Genomic DNA, 19,086 nt, shown 5'->3' on the forward strand with positions numbered 1-19,086 from the left:
ACTAAGCTACTACAGGAAACTCTTTAAAATATCTCATAGGAGATAATAGCCTCCCCCAAAATAGGCTAAGTGAAAAAAAATTTATTTCGAGTTATTCAAAAAAAAATGCCAGAAGATTTAGAAGAACAATTAAAGGCACAAAAGTTGGTCGCGAAAAATATAGAAATAGCAAAGTCTATCCCACAGTACAATAGTCAATCAGATATTGAAGAATTTAATGTCCAATTGGCCCAGTTTGTAGAACTAACAAAAACAGAGCTAGAAACGTTAGTCGACATGCTTCTATTACGATTAAAAGGCCAGGCCTTAACCTTTCTAAAGTAGATTGAACATACTATAGGTGACGACGCCAGCTTTTCAATAAATACAGTGGACAAATTATTTACGGCATTTAAAGATAAATTCATTGAAACCAGTTCCATAAATAAATTAAAACACGGAATGGTGTGCTTTGACTATTCACAAAATATAAGAGAATATCTTGATAATATACGCATTTCAGTAGAGGTAAAATACGGAAGAGGTTGAGGACAACTGTAAGAAAAAGTCATACTAAATAACTTTTTGCATGGGCTACCCCCAAAACTATATAGAATGATAATATCCAAAAATATTCAGACGTTGGATCTTGCAGTTCAGGAGGTAGATCGATTGATCGAAGTCGACACGATGGTCGCAAATCACAGTAAAGCAAAAATAAATAGCCTATGCGATTCAAACGTAAACCTAATCTTCAAGGGCGATCAGACGTCTCCCAATTTCTTTTCAAGGGATAACTCCCCAGTGCCACAAAGAAATAAAACGCAAGAACCCGCTAGGCAGAACACAGTACGTTTTCAGCCTTTCAAACAAACTAGTCATGAAAATAATCTTACAACAATAAGATGCTATATTTTTAATCGACCTGGGCACATCGCAAGAGAGTGCCGTTATGTCCCCAATAGCACACCAAGAATTGCTGTCGGCAGTAGGCAAAATTATGGCAACCATTTGTTCGGAAGAACAAATTTTAGCGCCGGTGGTACACTATGCTATAACCAGGAAAAGATTGCGCCAATCAGTACCCTAAAACTTTTACCATCCAATTTTGTATAACCCTCCGCCCAACAGACAAATTAATCTCCGATTTGAAAACTCAAATAATCGCCAAAGCCAATATAACGCGAGAATGGTCTATAGAAATCACGAAAATTTGCCAACGGGAAATGAAAATTTTGCAAGCCAACGGCATTGGCAGTCAGCGCAAGCAGGCGGCACTGACGCAAGACATTCAAGTTACCATAATAATTCATGGCGAAGGCAGACAGATGTAAATCAATTAGATATGCTTACGGAGTCTCATATGTCTGAATATCCGTTGCAGGCACCGACGCATGAAATACATCAGCAGGGAAACGTTTCAGGCCCCTCAGAAATATAAATTGGACCCAGAGGGTGCCCAGAATATTTTATAGGTCCAAACCGATATTAGTACCGTCCTGTAGTGATAGTATTAACAAGTTACCTATATTTAATGATTTTTGTGTAGAAAACGTTTACTTTAAGGCTTTGATTGACAGTGGTGCCAAGATGAACATCATAAACTCATGCGTATTCAATATGTTGCCTCCCCATATTAGAAAACAAAGAAATTTTAGTAATCCCAATCTAACTAGCGGGACAGGACATAAATTGGATGCAAGAGGTTCAATTCGCCTAGACAGAAAAAGAGATAATGAAATCTTTTCGACAAATTTTATAATATGCGATAACTTTCCGTATGAAGCAAATATAGGCGCAAATTTTTTAAGGTCTAATAGAGTACTATTAGACGTAGCGAACGAAAGGCTTGTCTAACCGGCTAAAGTAGGGGAAGAAATTTCTTCCTTAAGAAATCGTAACAGAGGTTACGAAGACAACGTAACAGTAAATAAAATTTCTGGCGGTATAATGTCGCAATCTTTTGAACCTCATGTCTCGCAAGGAGGAAAAGGAATAATCAGAAACTTGTCCAATTATTCTGAAAGACATTGCAGAGATGAAGTAAATTTAAAAAATAAGGGTATTGAATCTGCGAAAATAAAAATAGGAGATATGCAACAGTAGAGGTCAAACGAAATCAAGAAAATAGCGGAATTATGGAAAAACAAAGTAAAACCCAACGTGACACCGCAAGATGCCGCAATGGCGCAGCGCAGCGCCAGTATGAATCTAATAAACGATGAAAATAAAGAGAAATATTACGGATTCATGATAAGGAAAACAAAAGTCCTTCCCAAAACGATGCAAAGAATTCAAATATCACAGATGATGGAACCGACAAAGGAGAAGATTTTATTTGGGTGACTAATAACCACGAAAATGATACAATTACAATAAAAAAGGGAACGTGTTTAGTTCAAAGCCAAATTATCTCGGAAAATGATTTAAATAGATGGGAGAATTCCAAAAGAAACCTTGTTAATGGCATTAAAACCTCAATTAACAAATACCCTCTAACCAAATCGAAATTCTTAAATAAATTTAATATGGATCATATTACGGACTTGAAACTTAAGTAAAAATTATGCGAATTATTATGGAATTTTAAAGATGTATTCTCCGCATCTGAAGATGACATCGGACTGATACCATTTTATGAACATTCAATTTTAACGACTGGTGGTTCTGTCGCGAAACAGCCATATCGTGTGCAAGCACAAAGATAAGCCATATAAGCACAAAGAATGGTTAAAAAATAAAATTCATGAATTAGAAAAAATGAAATTATTCACCCCAGTATAAGTCCGTATAGCGCACCAGTGATCTTGGTACCAAAAAAGAATGGTGATCTTAGACTTGTAGTAGATTATAGAGCCCTTAACAAACAAGTAGTTAGCGATAAATTTCCTTTACCAAGAATAGATGAAATTCTTGACTCGATTTCAAGCAAAAACAAAAATTTTACTTCTTTGGATCTTACCCAAGGCTACCACCAAGTGAAAATAGACGAAAAAGATGTCCACAAAACTGCATTTTCAACAGCTGAATATGGTCAATATGAATACTTAAGGGCACCTTTTGGACTTAAAACAAGTTCAAGCGCGCTGTGCAGACCCTTATTACATCTTTTAAGAGGGTTAAAGAATATCATTCATTTTGTTGATGATGTCATATGCGTGGGAGAAAACGCTGAACAACACTTAGCAACACTAGCTGAGGTATTCAAGAAATCCAGACAAGACAATTTAAAATGCAGGCCTGAAAAAGCGAATTCATGTCAACCCAAAATTAAATTTTTAGGAGTAATAGTGACGTAAGTAGAGATATCCCCAGACCCAGATAAAATAAAATGTGTTCAGAACCTCAAACCCCCAAGAACTATGAAAGAATTAAGAAGAATTTTAGGTCTTACTGGCTACCTTAGAAAATTCGTGCGAAATTACCTCCAAATTACGAAACCCCTCACGGAATTAACTAAAGGGAACTCCCAAAATGTTACCTGGTCCCATGAAGCTCAAACTTCCCTAGACAGTCTCAAAAAGGCACTCACTTCTGAACCAATATTATCACTGCCTAATTTCGAAAACAGACAATTTGGGGTCACAACAGATGCTAGTTCAAAAGGCATTGGGGCTATTCTTTCGCAAATAATTCCCATAGGAAACCCTGATCCTTTACAAGGACCTTCTAATAAAAAAATAGAAAAAGTTATATGCTATTCGAGTAGAACCTTATCAAAAGGCGAAAGAAGTTGTTCCGCCACAAACTTAGAATTATTATCTATAACGTACCACTGGAACAAACATAGACAATATTTAATTATTAAAAAATTTATACTACTATCATACCATAAAAGCTTGCACTACATGCGCACATTTAAAAACCCCACGGGAATTTTAGCTAGATGGATTATGAAAATCAAAGATCTAGATTACGAATTTGAATATTTAAAAGGCAAACAAAATGCAGCTTGCGACTTTTTGAGTAGATACCCGGAAAATATTCCGTTGGAATATGAGGAAAAAGAAGTTAACGCTATCAATGCTAAGAGCAAACATGAATGTAAGAAAAACAAAGTCAAAGACACAGTAAAAGAAAATAAGGTTAACTATTGTCCCCTGTCTTTAGAAAATATAAAAAGAAAGCAAAAAAATGACGAAATGTGTGTAGCACTTATAAATTATTTTGCGAATGACGATGTGTTACCGGATAAATTCAAAACTCTTAGAAAAGAGATAGACACAAAATTTAATAATACCTGCCTTCAAATATTTTCATTCAGATATAGGTGGACACTTAGGAATTACGAAAACTTTCCATAAATTAAAACAATATTTTTACGTGCCGTCGGTAATAACAAAACTTAAAGAATTTGTAAGTACATGCGAAGGGTGTAACTTAAGAAAAAACCACAAGCTTATCCTAATCCTCCAATGGGAAGGGTCCCGGTAGCAAAGTACCCCATCGATATTGTCTCATTTGACTTATATAGAACCAGCAGAGGCTTGCCTGTTTCCAACAGAGGCCATACTTGTATTCTTTCAGTTATAGACCCTTTTTCCGGATTTACTTTTGCAAAAGCATTAAAAAATCAAAGCGCTTACGCCACATGCAAGGTGTTGGCGAAATTATTTTTAAAATTTGGAATTCCAAATAAGGTTTTAAGTGACAACGGAAGCAATTTTGTTTCAAAGGTAACAAAATATTTAATGAGTTTTCTTAACATAGAGAAAATGGTGACATCTCCGTATCACCCACAAGCTAATGGTAAAATGAGAAATAGGCATAAAATATTTTGGAATGTATTAAGTATTTATACAAAAGACAATAGGAATGACTGGGATCAATTCTTACACTATTTAACCAACCTGATGAATAATGCTCATTCAGAAACAACTTAAGATAACCCACTTTAATCACATTTTGGTTGTGATTTTAGAATCCCGTATAATGAGATCATTGAATCTCGGTATTATTATAATAACTCGGAGGATTACAAACAGGAATTCATAAATAGGATTAGGAAAACTTATAAAATAGTTAGGCAAGAGTTGGAAAAATGTAAAATAAACCAAGAGCTAAGAAACCAACCCAAAGTCAAGGGGAGCATAGTCTTCATAATAGGAGACTGCGTCTACCTAAAGAACGAGGCAAAAACGGAAGGTAAAAAACTTTCCAAAAAAAATTCTGGAACGTTCAGAATAGTCAAAAATTTCAATAACGATTATACTTTTAACAGGGAGAACCCCGATAGCGGAAGAACTTACAAGGCACATGTTAGCCGAATAAAAAGAGCCAAATTTCCAGAGAGATGGGTATCACGTCCCTCCTCTACTGATTCGTCAGATGCAGAATATGAGCCCCCTAAATCAAGATTGGCAGAGCTAAAACCCTTTAATTTCAAGCAAGACTATATTTGAGGATGAGAGTGATGAGGAAAACTTTGAGTAATTTTTAGCTATGAAAAATCTAGTTAATCCCAAGAGAATATCCCTAATACCAGCAAGAATAAAAATGCCAAAAGATCCAAAAAGTTCATCATAGGAGAGTGCAGGAGAATTAGATTATACGATATCTCCAAAAACCCACTTGTTCCCTAATAGAATTTCGACCCCTTGTCCCCCAAAAAATTTCCAGACGATATGGTTTCCCCTGCAACACCAATAGAAAGGCCCCTGTCATTGCAGGAGGAATTGAATAGAGCTGTAGAAACCCCCGGTATTACTGTAAAGAAAACTCCTCCCAAAGATTCAACTAAAACAAATCTGCGAGAAGCTATGGATTTAATAAATTTCTCCATTAAAATGATTCAAAGTACATTACCTGAGAATAAAACTCCCAAGGATGACCAGCAAGGACAATATCATGATATAACTGTGTCCATGGTCAAACCTAAACAATGGAATTCATGGAGGGAAATCCTAGTGCAAAGAATGCCCCACCCCCCTGAAGACATGGCATTTAAACAGTGGAGAAACCCCGCAAAAACTCTTGATTCCTCTCAAAGCTCTCAAGAATCTTTCAAATTTCCCGAGTTGAAAACTCAAAGTGAGGACTTGGGGAATAAACCTTTTACTTCAAGAGGAGTATAAAATAATGAACGAAAGGGAGATGATACCTCAACAATGCGAGGTGCAACTTCTAAAACCTATAGTAGAGAATCATCGGAAACCAGTTCCGAAGAGTCTGACGGCGAATCAGACCATATAGTAGTTGAAGAAATAGGGAAATCAAAACCGACTTCAGCAGCTGCACACGCGAAGGAGACAAAAATAAAAGGGCAAGAATTTTTTAAAAACAATACAAAAAGTTTGATCTTATTTCGCTATAAAAACCGAAAAATAAAAAACCGCAAGAAGTCGAGGAGAAAATAACGAAACAGTCAGGTCGAACGGTTAAACTACCTGATATATGGAACTGCACTCAATTAGTATAGGATTAAGAAATTCCAATAGAAAAGCGTCATAAAGTAATAATAATTTAAAACTTTTAACTCGTAAGTAAAAATCATACAAATATAAAAACGGCATAGAAATATTCTGTTCAACATATATCATGGCTTCGCCTGAATCAAAACCGTCTGATACCGTCTGTTCAACATATAGCAGTTCCCGAAATCAAATTCTAATTAAAAAGTCACATTGCATATAATTAATTCGAATAATTTCCTTTAATATAAAAAGCCTACCCGTACCATTCCAGTACGATGTATCCAGTCCAACTGAAAGAAGCCGTGATAGGAAGTACTAAGCGATAAATATTCATACACCTTAGAAATGATGTTTGGTTATTTTCTGTTCCAAAAGAAACTGTTGGAACTTTGTCTTGCTACAATAATACAGAAAAAATAGACCCAAGTTACAAAACAGAATTACTGTTACAAGATCTGGGTACGATAACCATAAAACAAGGATGTCGACTTGTAACTAGAGAATCAACTGTTCGAACGCCGTTAATTACCTCGAGCACAAAGATAATAAGTCCCAAAATAATCAATTTCAAGGCAATTAACCTGTCGTACACTATTCCCAATATAGAAAATGAGGAAATGAAAACCTCAATATGGTCCAAAATAGATAAAAATAAAGGGACAGTAAAGCTTACAAAAATAAGAGAAGCATTAGACTCCCAGAATCCCCTATTTACAAATGAGGACCAGAGATTAAAGTATGTGGATAATAGATATGGATTATTCTCAACCAATTTCTGGTGGAACATACTACTGACCGTATGCTTCGTATTCGCGATTTCCCTGACCATGGGATCCTTATTGACGTTTAATTACGGAAAAATCCTTAGACTAAGAAGGCGAAAACCAAGAGAAAAACACGGGGAAACGGCCGAAATGCAGAAGTTAAACCCGGAACCCCATGAGAACGTCTAAGCCAAGAAAAAGGGAAGACATTAGAAAACGAGTGGGTATAGAGGTCTCCACTCGTCCTTGCTATGTCTTGTTCCCTCATTGCAGTATTGTTTACGTAAAACCGTGCGGTTACGACGCTCCAACATGCGTTTCTTAAGCAGCACGGACGTGCGTGAACAATGCAGGCATGAAATATGTTGTAAATTGAGACCTCAAAGTAGACGCTGTAGGGTAAATTATGTTAAATGGTTATTTTAAATCTAACATAGTATTAAATAAGTGCCGAAGGAAATTAAAGAGAAATATGTCCATTAAAGTATACTAATGAAAATATTAAGAGACCTTATTTACAGCAACAATGTCATTTTCTGTTTATTATGTATTAAGACTACTTGATTTTAAAGAACGTGTGATTCTGCCTCGTTATTTTTATTACAGGAAGTGGATTGACATATTGGATATCGATCATTACAATGAGTTGTCCAGTGCAGATACAACCTAGTAGCATCTACTTTCATCATACCTCAACCAACGAAGAGTACTCACCATAGACTCCAGCCAATTTCCGTCCCAGCTACGTCTACGAAAATTACAGTTACCTTTTGATCGTTGTTTCCTTGACCATGAACAATGTTACCTATCATGCAACATTATATTTGAATCTCAGTATCCATTGAATTATCAAACTATATAATCACATAAATCCTGTGAACCCCCTTGATCAATGCAAGATATAGGTACCTACATATCGCCCTTGATATTTATTATGGACCCCAATACCATACGACAATATAGTTATGATATTTGACTACCCCAAAATTATTCATATGTCACAAACTCACACTTCGAATCCCTTTCGACCATCTCTCGGAATCCACCCTATCCCCTCTGTGTGGAAAGTTCATATCTCTGTTATCCCATAAATGTTACAAGATATTTTCTGAAAAATGGACCTGGAAACCAAAATTAACCCCAGTGACCAACCCCTCAGTGACAATATACCCCTCCCACAAGTTAAAGACTATATGTTGAAGGAGATGAGTTGAAGGGGTAGATGAATTTTAGATAGGGATGTAGAATAAAATAAGAAAAGTAATAGAGAAAATTTTTAGCACTCCTGATTAAGACAAAATAAAAATATGAAATAATACAATGTAAATCAAAATTATGCAGAATAAATAGTTAATAAATTGCGAACATTTCAAAAGCCCAAAGGCAAGCAAGTCCTAATGACGGGACGTCATAAAATAATGGGAAGTGTAATATGTACCGTGAGTAAAATATGATATATTTAAAACACAAAAAAATAATGTTCCTTCTTTCTACAGATAATTCTGACTTCCTCTAACTAAGTTTAAATCTAGTTTCAAAAAAAATAAAAGTCCTTAATCAGCAAAGAGAAAAATTGCATCTTAGCCTCAGACGAAGAATGGCGCTATCCAGCTTTGAATTTCGCCGAAAAGAGTGGTAATAAAAAACTGGAAAATACAATATTTTTACAGGAAGTCTAAGTGATAGGAGTGTGTGAACTTTTAAATCATCAAAAATATTTAGGACAGATTATTGGACGGAGGGTTTGGCCCACCTCAGGACTTAAGGCAATCGTGGGGTACCTCCCAAGGCACATGATCAGGACTTAGGATATATAGTGAAGAAAAGTGTTTTTCGTGCTCTCATTATCATCGACAGAATTATATTGGCACTCAGGCATTGCGATTCAAGTTATTATGCAGTCATTGTAGAGACTTGGTTATTATTTGCCGTCAATTGAAGTAAGCCCTGTTGTACACCTAAAATGTAAGTTACAATAAATCTATTGCTCTTCTATTTGTGTTTATTTTGTTTTATATGTCTGTATCTAATCGCACGACAGGTAATTAGTTCGCATGTCTCCAAGGTACGTTCCCAGAGGGATCTGATCTCCAGATAGTTCGAGGAAAAGAGGTTACATTTATATAATTACATATTTTATTTTCTCTCAATGATTGAGGGTGGCGCGATCATAAATTTACTTTACTCCTCATTGCTGTGGCGCGATCATAAACTCAACTTTCTCATTATTTTTTTAGCTTGCCTGGTCTATTAAGTAGCCTAAGAAAAATCACCCCGGAAGAACTGGCGCGATCGGTACATCGCTTTAAATCATAATATTACATATGACACAGTAATTAGTGCCATAAGTGGCGCTATAGGAGAACTTATAAGGTGTAAGTTCACGGCTTTTAAGCATAATATTACATTTGACGCTGTCAATATTTATGACCACAATTGCCTCAGTCATTTCTTTTTATCGCTACATTTTGAGTTTGACTCTATTATTTATTATAAGTTCGGTTCGTTTTGGGTTTCACCTCAAAAGCCTTGTTATATAATATTTAGACTATTTTGAAAAGAATGGCTATCTCGAAATTTCTATTAGATGCATTTTGGGACAATACGACGTGTGAGTATGGGAGGGGAGAGGGGAGGGGGGTAGCTGCCCTCCGATCAATTTGACTCTTAAAAAGAGCAATAAAGTGTCAGATTACTAATCCAATGATCCCCCTCCGAAGTTTATATGACCACGCTTTCTATAAAAATCTTATGTGCCCCCTGGGCATAACTTAAAAAGGGCTATGGAGGAGAGGGGGGTGTCATCCTCAAAACATAATTTCAAAACCTTTCAAATACGTTGAAAAAATGGTCATATCCAAATGTTGATTGGAAATGTTTGGGGAAATGATGGACGTGGGGGGGGGGGGGCGGTTCTTCCTCCGATTACTTTAGATTATTAAAAATGGCAAAAGCCCTCTCAATTTCGAATTGAATGAGCTTTTTTTTAATTTTTACGACAACGCTTTCTATAAAAACCTTATATGCCCCCAGGGCATAACTTTCAACCATAGCCCTGAGGGCTGTGAGGGGGTTTGTCATACTCAAAGACATAATTTTCGGACCCTTCAACTACATTCAAAAAATGGCTATATCAAAATGTTGGTCAGAAGTGTTTGGGGAAATGATGGGCATGGAGGTTTGGGGAAATGATGGGCATGGAGGTTTTAGGAAGTGATGGGAATGGCGATCGGATGGCAATCGCCCTCCGATTGATTTTGATTATTATTAATGGCATTAGCCCTTAATTTCCAATTGAATGTGCCCTTTTTGAAGCTTCAACGACAAGACTTTCTGTAAAAACCTTCTATGCCTCCAGGGAATAACTTAAAATCATTGCCCTGAGGGCGGTAGGTGGTTGTCATCCTCAAGGACTTAATTTCCAGAACTTTCAGCTACGTTGAATAAAACAAATATTTCAAAATTTTTATTGGATGTCTTTGGGGAAATAATGGGCTTGAGAGGGAGGTTAGTTTCTCTCAAATCACATTAGACTGTTAAAAGAGGCACTAGCCCTTTCAATTTCCAATCGAATGAGCCCTTTTGAAGTTTCTACGACAACACTTTCTATAAAAAAAACCTTTTATGCCCCCAGGGCATAACCTACAACCCTTGCCCAGAGGGCTGTGGGGGTTGTCATCCCCAAAGTCCTAATTTCGGGAATTTTCAACGACGTTGAACAAAATGGATATCACAAAAGTTTGATTGGATATGTTCGGGGAAATGGTGGGTGTGAGAGGGAGCGGGGGTGTTATTTGCCCTCCAATCACTTTCGACTATTAAAAAAAGCAGTAGCACTTTCAATTTTCAATCAAATGAGCCCTTTTGAAGTTTCTACGACAACACTTTTTATAAAAACCTTATGTGCCTCCAGAGCATAACTTACGGTACCACCCGAGCCCTGAGGGATTTTGAGGGTTTTCATACTCAAAGACCTAACTTGTGGGCGTAAGAGGGGGGTTAGTTGCTCTCCTGTCACTTTCAACTATTAAAAAGGGTACTAGCCCTTTCAATTTTCAATTGAATGAGCTCTTTTTGAAGAGCTCTTTTTACGACAACGCTTCTATAACAACCTTATGTGCCGCCGGGGCATAACTTACAATCCTTGCACTGAGGGCTGTGGGGGGAGCGTCATCCTCAAAGACATAATTTTTGGACCTTTCAACTATGTCGAACAAAATGGTTATCTCATAATTTTGATTGAATGTTTGGGGAAATAATGGGTGTGAGAGGGGTGCTAGTTGCCCTCCAATCACTTTTGACTATTAAAAAGGGCACTAGCCCTTACAATTTGTAATCAAACGAGCCATTTTTGAAGTTTCTACGTTTCTACGTAAAACCTTACATGCCCCGGGGCATAGCTTAAAACCCTTACCCTGAGGGCTCTGGGGGGTTGTCATCCTCCAAGAACTAATTTACAGAACTTTGAACTACCTTGAACAAAATTGCTTAGTCAAAATTTTGATTGGATGTGTTTTGGGAAATGGTGGGTGTGAGAGGGGGGTTAGTTGCCTCCAATCACTTTTGACTTTTAAAAAGGAACCTAGCCTTTTCAGTTTCCAATCGAAGGAGTCCGTTTTGAATTTTCTATGACAACGCTTTCTATAAAATCCTTTTATGCCATAAGACCATAATTTATAACCCTAGGCCTGAGGGCTGTGGGGCGAGTGTCATTCTCAAAGACATAATTTATGGGCCTTTTAACTACGCTGAAGAAAATAGTTATCTCGAAACTTTGATTGGATGTTTTTGGGGAAATGTTGGGCATGAGCGGGATTTTAGTTGCCTTCAATCAGTTTCAAATATTAAAAGGGCCCTAGCCCTTTAAATTTTCAATTGAATGAGCCCTTTTTGAAGTTTTTACGACAATGCTTTCTATAAGAACCTTATATGCCCCCAGAGCATAGCCCTGAGGGTTTTTGGGGGTTCGTCACCCTCAAAGACCAAATTTGTGGGCGTAAGAGGGGTGTTAGTTGCCCTTGAGTAACTTTCGACTATTAAAAGGGCACTAGCCCTTTCAATTTCCAATCAAATGAGCTCTTTTTGAAGTTTCTACAACATTGCTTTCTATAAAAACCTTATATGCCCCCAGGGCATAACTTAAAACCCTTGCCCTGAGAGCTGTGGGGGGTTGTCATCCTCAAAGACCTAATTTCCAGAGATTTCAACTACAGTGAACAAAATGGCTATCTTAAAATTTTGATTGGACGTGTTTGGGTAAAAGGTGGGTGTGAGAGAGGGGGGGGGGTCACTTGCTCGCCAATTACTTTCAACTATTAAAAAGGTTACTACCCCTTACAATTTTCAATTGAACAAACTCTTTTGGAAGTTTTATTTCAACGCTTTCTATAAAAACCTTATGTGTCCCCAGGGCATAACTTTCAACCCTTGCACTGAGGTCTGTGGGGTGAATGTCATTCAAAAAGACGAATTTTCAACTACCTTGGACAATATGGCTATCTAAACATTTTGATTGGATGTGTTTTAGGAACTGGTGGGTGTGAGAGGGGTGTTAGTTTTCCTCCAATCACTTTTGACTATTAAAAAGGGCACAAGCCCTTCCAATTTTTAATCAAATGAGCCTTTTTCCAAGTTTCTACAGCAACCCTTTCGATACGAAGTGCCCTGGTCAAAAAAAAAACAAAAAACAAGAAATACATTGTGCCAGGATCGTTCTGTACTTAGTCAGCGCTATTGCGCTGCCTATGATAAATCCTGCATAGGAACAATGGGTAAACTGCATGATTTACCATCCTTGCCCCGGGACTATCGGGATATGGCATCCCTGGAATCATAGCTATTAAACCTTTTGGCTAGTTTATACCTTTGGACTAGGTAGACCTTTGACACCTCTTCCCAGACATTGTGGTGGGAGGTGTGCCAACCAGACATACTAGGGGGAGGTGGCACAGCTATTTGACCTTTTTGAAGTAAACAACTATTTCAAAACTTGGATTTAATGCATTTAGGAAAAAACGGCCATGGGGAGGAGATTGGTTGCCCTTCGACTACTTTTGGCTCTTAACAAGGGCACTCATGTTTTCAATTTTCAATCGAGTGAGCCTGCTATAAAGTTTAATCTACTACTCCTTCCATAAAAACCTTTATATTTTAACAATGAACACCTTGCATAACTTATAAGCCTTGCTCGGCGGGCTTGGGTGGGGGGTTGTCAAACTGGAAGCTTAACTATTCGACCTTTAGACTATTTTGAACAAAATGGCATCTCAAAATTTTGATCGGATGTGTATGAGGAAAATGAGCATGGGGGGGCTGGTTGCCCATCGATCACTTAGGACTCTTAAAAATGAGCACGAACTTTCAATTTCCTAAAGATTGAGCCTCCTCTAAAGTTTAAACGACCCCTTCCACAAAAACCTTATATGTTAACAAAGGGCAACGTGCATAATTTACAGCTGTGGGGGGTTTTGTGAGTCTAATTTCTAGTCGAATGAGCCTCCTCCAAATTTTATATAAAAACCATATATATTAACAATAAGCAACTTGCAAAACTTACAGTCCTTGCCCTGGGGGACGTGGAGGGTCTTTTAAACCCTGGATGTCTCCAGGTTATCTGACCTTTGGACTATCTTCAACAAAATAGTTATCTCGAAATTTTGATTGGATGCATTTGGAGGAAAGAGGGCGTGGGGGGTCTTGTTGCCTCGAATTCTTTTTTACTCTTAGTTGGCCACTAGAGCTTCCGATTTTTAATCGAATGATCCACCTCCAAAGTTTATAAGGCCTCTCTTCCATATGAAGTACCTCTAGGAAAAAAACAAACAGACATTGAAACCTCGTGGCTGTTTACTATAAGCAACGCTGTAGCGTAGCCTCTCATTTGCAGAGTTTCTGTAAAAGTAGCTCTTTACTGAAAACTGAGTTTGCTAGAGTTTTTTCTTACAGAATTCAAATTGCAAAGTAAAATTTATTATGGCCGTGAAAGAATATTAAAAACCTTATAAATTAGTCTTATATTTCCTGCATAGCCTACTACTTAAGTCCTGTTTTGCTGCGTCGGTTTTGTATTTCCAGCGAAATTCTTGTTTTTTTCAAAAATCTGCAAATATTTGAACCTGTTGTGCATATCTGTGCTGCATAAACAGCGAAGTAATTCTTTTGTTCGTTTTAAGCTTCATATTTGCTCAAATTTAAAAAAAAAATGTTTTAAATCCATTAAGAACCACAAGTTATTGAGTTAAAGTTAGATACAATTCTAACAAAAATCACATTTTTTTGCCAGCTTAGCCATTATACATGATGATCAGAGACCTGGCCGCAACCATTTCTGGATAACTTGAACAATAGCATGGAAAAGAAAAAACAAGTCTTTCATTCGAGTTACGAACATACAAAACGACATAGCAGACATGGATTTTGAAAAGGTAAAAAAGAGGAAAATAGAAAAAACCTATACTCGTAAAAATATACGAGCTATCAAGGGAACGAACACAGCCAATACAACAGGAAGAAACACCAGATGATGAAAGAGGACACAGGATAGAGGACATAGCTAAAAAAGGACACGAGGACAGGATCAAATAAATGAAAAAAGCAACAAAGGGAAAAACAAACGAATCGTATATTTGGAATTCTTATTAATTAGAAGTAAATTTACCTATTTTTGTCGTTGGAGGTATTCTAATGATGCTAGGGATATTCCTACCTGTATATTTCCCTGCCTTTGACATCCAAAGTCCATCTGTATGACTGAAGTTAACTTTCATCGCGTATTTCTCTGGACTCACACAGGCGTGTACAGCAAAAGCCTTTCTATTCCTTTTTCTAAGTTTTTCATAATAGTATGGATCAGCTTCTATTAAAATACCTGTCCAGTTTAGGAAGTTTTCTAAATGGAATGTCGTTGAAAAAGTGATTCCATCAAGTGCTCCACATTCAAAGAAAGTTCGCCTTTCTCGCTAAAAGCAATATATATTAAGTTATACTCATATTCAAAATCAACAAAATATATAAATTGGGTAATTCATAAAATTCAGCATATTTGGGTCGCGAATAATTGAAAACATCAAAATTAACAGTTTGCGAAATGATTTGATATAACGAGAGTCTCAGAAGAAGTGGAGGGAGGACCTCAGCTCCAAAAGTATCCGTATGAGTTTGACCCTAATGGCATATACTTTGTAAATAGGAGTTTGAAACCTCTACTCTAGCTTTCATAAAAATGGTATATGCCTCACAAAGCAAAACTTTCCGTTTTTAAGTTATATATATATATATATATATATATATATATATATATATATATATATATATATATATATATATATATATATATATATATATATATATATATATATATATATATATATATATATATATATATATATATATATATATATATATATATATATATATATATATATATATATATATATATATATATATATATATATATATATATATATATAATATATATATAAAAAGCACTTTTCAATGAAAATTTACTTGTTAAAAACCATGTCTTTTAATTGGTGACTGATTATTAAAAATTAATAAAAAATGTTTTTGCATAGAACAAACTCAGCTACTTTATAAATTCCAAGTCTTTTAATTGATGACTGAGTATCAAAAGTTAATCAGAAAACACTTTTGAATATAAAAAACTCAGTTACTTGGTAGATTCCAGGCCTTTTAATTGATGACTGAGTATCAAAAATTGAAAAAAACAAACAATTTTGCACAGAACTATCTCAGCTACTTGATAAATTCGAAGTATTTTAACTGATGATTGAGTATCAAAAATTAATAGGAAAACATTTTTGCATAGAACAAACTCAGCTACTTGATAAATTCAAAGTCTTTTAATTGATGACTGAGTTTCTACAATTAATAAGAAAACACTTTTGCATAGAACAAACCCAATTACTTGGTAAATTCCAAGTCTTTCAATTAATGACTAAATATCAAAAAGTAATGAGAAAAAGTACTTTTTCATAGAACAAATTCAACTTTATGGTAAATTCAAAGTCTTTCAATTGGTGATTTTGTATCAAAAATTAATAAAACATTGGTTTTGCAAAGAACAAACTCAGCCACTTGGTAAATTCCAAGTCATTGAATTGATGACTGAGTATCAAAATTGAGAAAAAATCCCTTTTGCATAGAATAAACTCAGTTATTTCTAAATTCCAAGTTTTTTCAATGATGACTGAGCATCAAAAATTAATTGGAAAACACCTTTGCAGAGAACAAATTCAACTAATTGGTAAATTCAAAGTCTTTTAATTGATGACGGAGTATAAAAATCAATAAAAAAGTGCTTTTGCACAGAGTAAATTCAACTACATGGTAAATTACAAGTATCCTTTAATTGGTGACTGAGTATCAATAATTAATAAAAAAAAGTATGTTTGCATAGTAAAAACTCAACTACTTGGTAAATTCCAAGTCTTTTAATTGATGGCTGAGTATCAAAAATTAATAAGAAAAGCATTTTTTACATAGAACAAACTCCACTATTTGATAAATTCCAAATCATTTAATTGATGAGTGAATATGAAAAATTAATAAAAAGTATTTTTGCATAAAACAAACTCAGCTACTTGGTAAATTCAAAGTTTTTTAGTTGGTGACTGAGTATTAAAAATTAATAAAAAACATTTTTGTACAGAACAAACTCAGCTACTTGATAAATTCCAAGTCTTATAATTAATGACTGGGTATCAAAAATTAATCAGAAAACACTTTTTAATATAAAAAACTAAGTTAATTGGTAGATTCCAAGTCTTTTAATTGATGACTGAGCATAAAAAACAATAAAAAACATTTTTGCACAGAACAAACTCAGCTACATGATAAATTCCAAGTTTTTAATTGATGACTGAGTATCAAAAATAATAATAAAACTTTTTTCCATAGAACAAACTCAGCTACTTGATAAATTCAAAGTCTTTTAATTGATGACTAAGTATCTACGGTTAATAAGAAAACACTTTTGCATAGAACAAACTCAACTACTTGGTAAATTCCAAGTCTTTCAATTGATGACTAAATATAAAAAATTAATAAGAAAAAGTACTTTTTCATAGAACAAATTCAACTATTTGGTAAATTCAAAGTCTTTCAATTGGTGATTGAGTATCAAAAATTAATAAAACATTGGTTTTGCAAAGAACAATCTCAGCCACTTGGTAAACTCCAAGTCATTGAATTGATGATAGAGTATCAAAATTCAGAAAAAAATCCTTTTGCATAGAATAAACTCAGCTACTTGTAAATTCCAAGTTTTTTAAATGATGACTGAACATGAAAAATTAATTGGAAATCACCTCTGCATAGAACAGTTTCAACTAATTGGTAAATTCAAAGTCTTTTAATTAATGACGGAGTATAAAAATCAATAAAAAAGTGCTTTTGCACAGAGTAAATTCTACTACTTGGTAAATTACAAGTATTCTTTAATTGGTGAGTGAGTATCAATAATTAATAAAAAGAAAAGTAAATTTGCATAGAACAAATTCAACTACTTGATAAATTCAAAGTCTTTGAATTGATGACTGAGTTTCAAAAATTAATAAGAAAAGCACTTTTTACATAGAACAAACTCAACTATATGGTAAATTCCAAGTTTTTATTGATGACTGAATATCAAAAAATAATAAAAAGCACTTTTGCATAGAACAAACTAAACTAATTGGTAAATTCTAAGTCTTTTAATTGGTGACTGAATATTAAAAATTAATAAAAAACATTTTTGCATAGAGCAAACTCAGCTACTTGATAAATTCCAAGTCTTTTAATTAATGGCTGAGTATCAAAAATTAATAAGGAAAATACTTTTTAATATAAAAAACTCTGTTACTTGGTAGATTCCAAGTCTTTTAATTGATAACTGAGTATAAAAAATAATAAGAAAACATTTTTGCATAGAACAAACTCAGCTACTTGATAAATTCCAAGTTTTTAATTGATGACTGAGTATAAAAAAATAATAAGAAAGTAGTTTTACATAGAATAAACTCAGCTACTTGGTAAAGTCCAAGTCTTTTAATTGGTGACTGAGTGTCAAAAATTAATAAAAAAGTACTTTTGCATAGAACAAATTCAATAACTTGTCAAATTCCAAGTCTGTTAATTGGTGACTGAATATCAAAAAATTAATAAAAAAGTACTTTTGCATAGAACAAATTCAAGTATTTGGAAAATTCCAAGTTTTTTAATCGGTGACTGAGTATCCAAAATTAATAAAAAAGTACTTTTGCATAGAATAAATTCAACTACTTGGTATAATCGAAATCCTTTAATTGTTGACTGAGTATCAATAATTAATAAGGAAACAATTTTACATGGAAGAAAACACCACTGCTTGGTGAATTCTAAGTCTTTGAATTGATGACTGAGTATCAATAATTAATAGAAAAAGTACTTTAGTATAGAACAAATTCAACTAGTTGGTAAATTCCAAGTCTTTTGGTTGGTGACTGAGTATGGAAAATTAAGAAGAAAAATCTTTTACATAGAATAATTTAACTACTTGGTAAATTCCAAGTTTTTTAAATGATGACTGAACATGAAAAATTAATTGGAAATCACCTCTGCATAGAACAGTTTCAACTAATTGGTAAATTCAAAGTCTTTTAATTAATGACGGAGTATAAAAATCAATAAAAAAGTGCTTTTGCACAGAGTAAATTCTACTACTTGGTAAATTACAAGTATTCTTTAATTGGTGAGTGAGTATCAATAATTAATAAAAAGAAAAGTAAATTTGCATATAAAAAACTCAACTACTTGGTAAATTCCAAGTCTTTTAATTGATGACTGAGTATCAAAAATTAATAAGAAAAGCACTTTTTACATAGAACAAACTCAACTATTTGATAAATTACAAATATTTTAATTGATGAGTGAATATGAAAAATTAATAAAAA

The 19,086-nt window shown here is 34.5% G+C and overlaps 1 protein-coding gene across 1 annotated transcript in view; it reads right to left on the minus strand.

Annotated features, from left to right (window-relative positions):
• The window catches only part of LOC148944603 (uncharacterized), an 83,791-nt gene that overhangs the window by 10,203 nt on the left and 54,502 nt on the right, over positions 1-19,086 (minus strand). Inside the window, exon 2 of the mRNA XM_089100438.1 lies at positions 14,862-15,114. Coding sequence (XP_088956564.1) covers positions 14,862-15,114 — 253 coding nt within the window. The remainder of the gene's footprint in view (positions 1-14,861; positions 15,115-19,086) is intronic.

Source organism: Artemia sp. Qi Xiang Cuo, chromosome 14, assembly GCF_049724085.1.
Source record: "Artemia sp. Qi Xiang Cuo chromosome 14, ASM4972408v1, whole genome shotgun sequence".
Lineage (NCBI taxonomy): Eukaryota > Metazoa > Arthropoda > Branchiopoda > Anostraca > Artemiidae > Artemia > Artemia sp. Qi Xiang Cuo.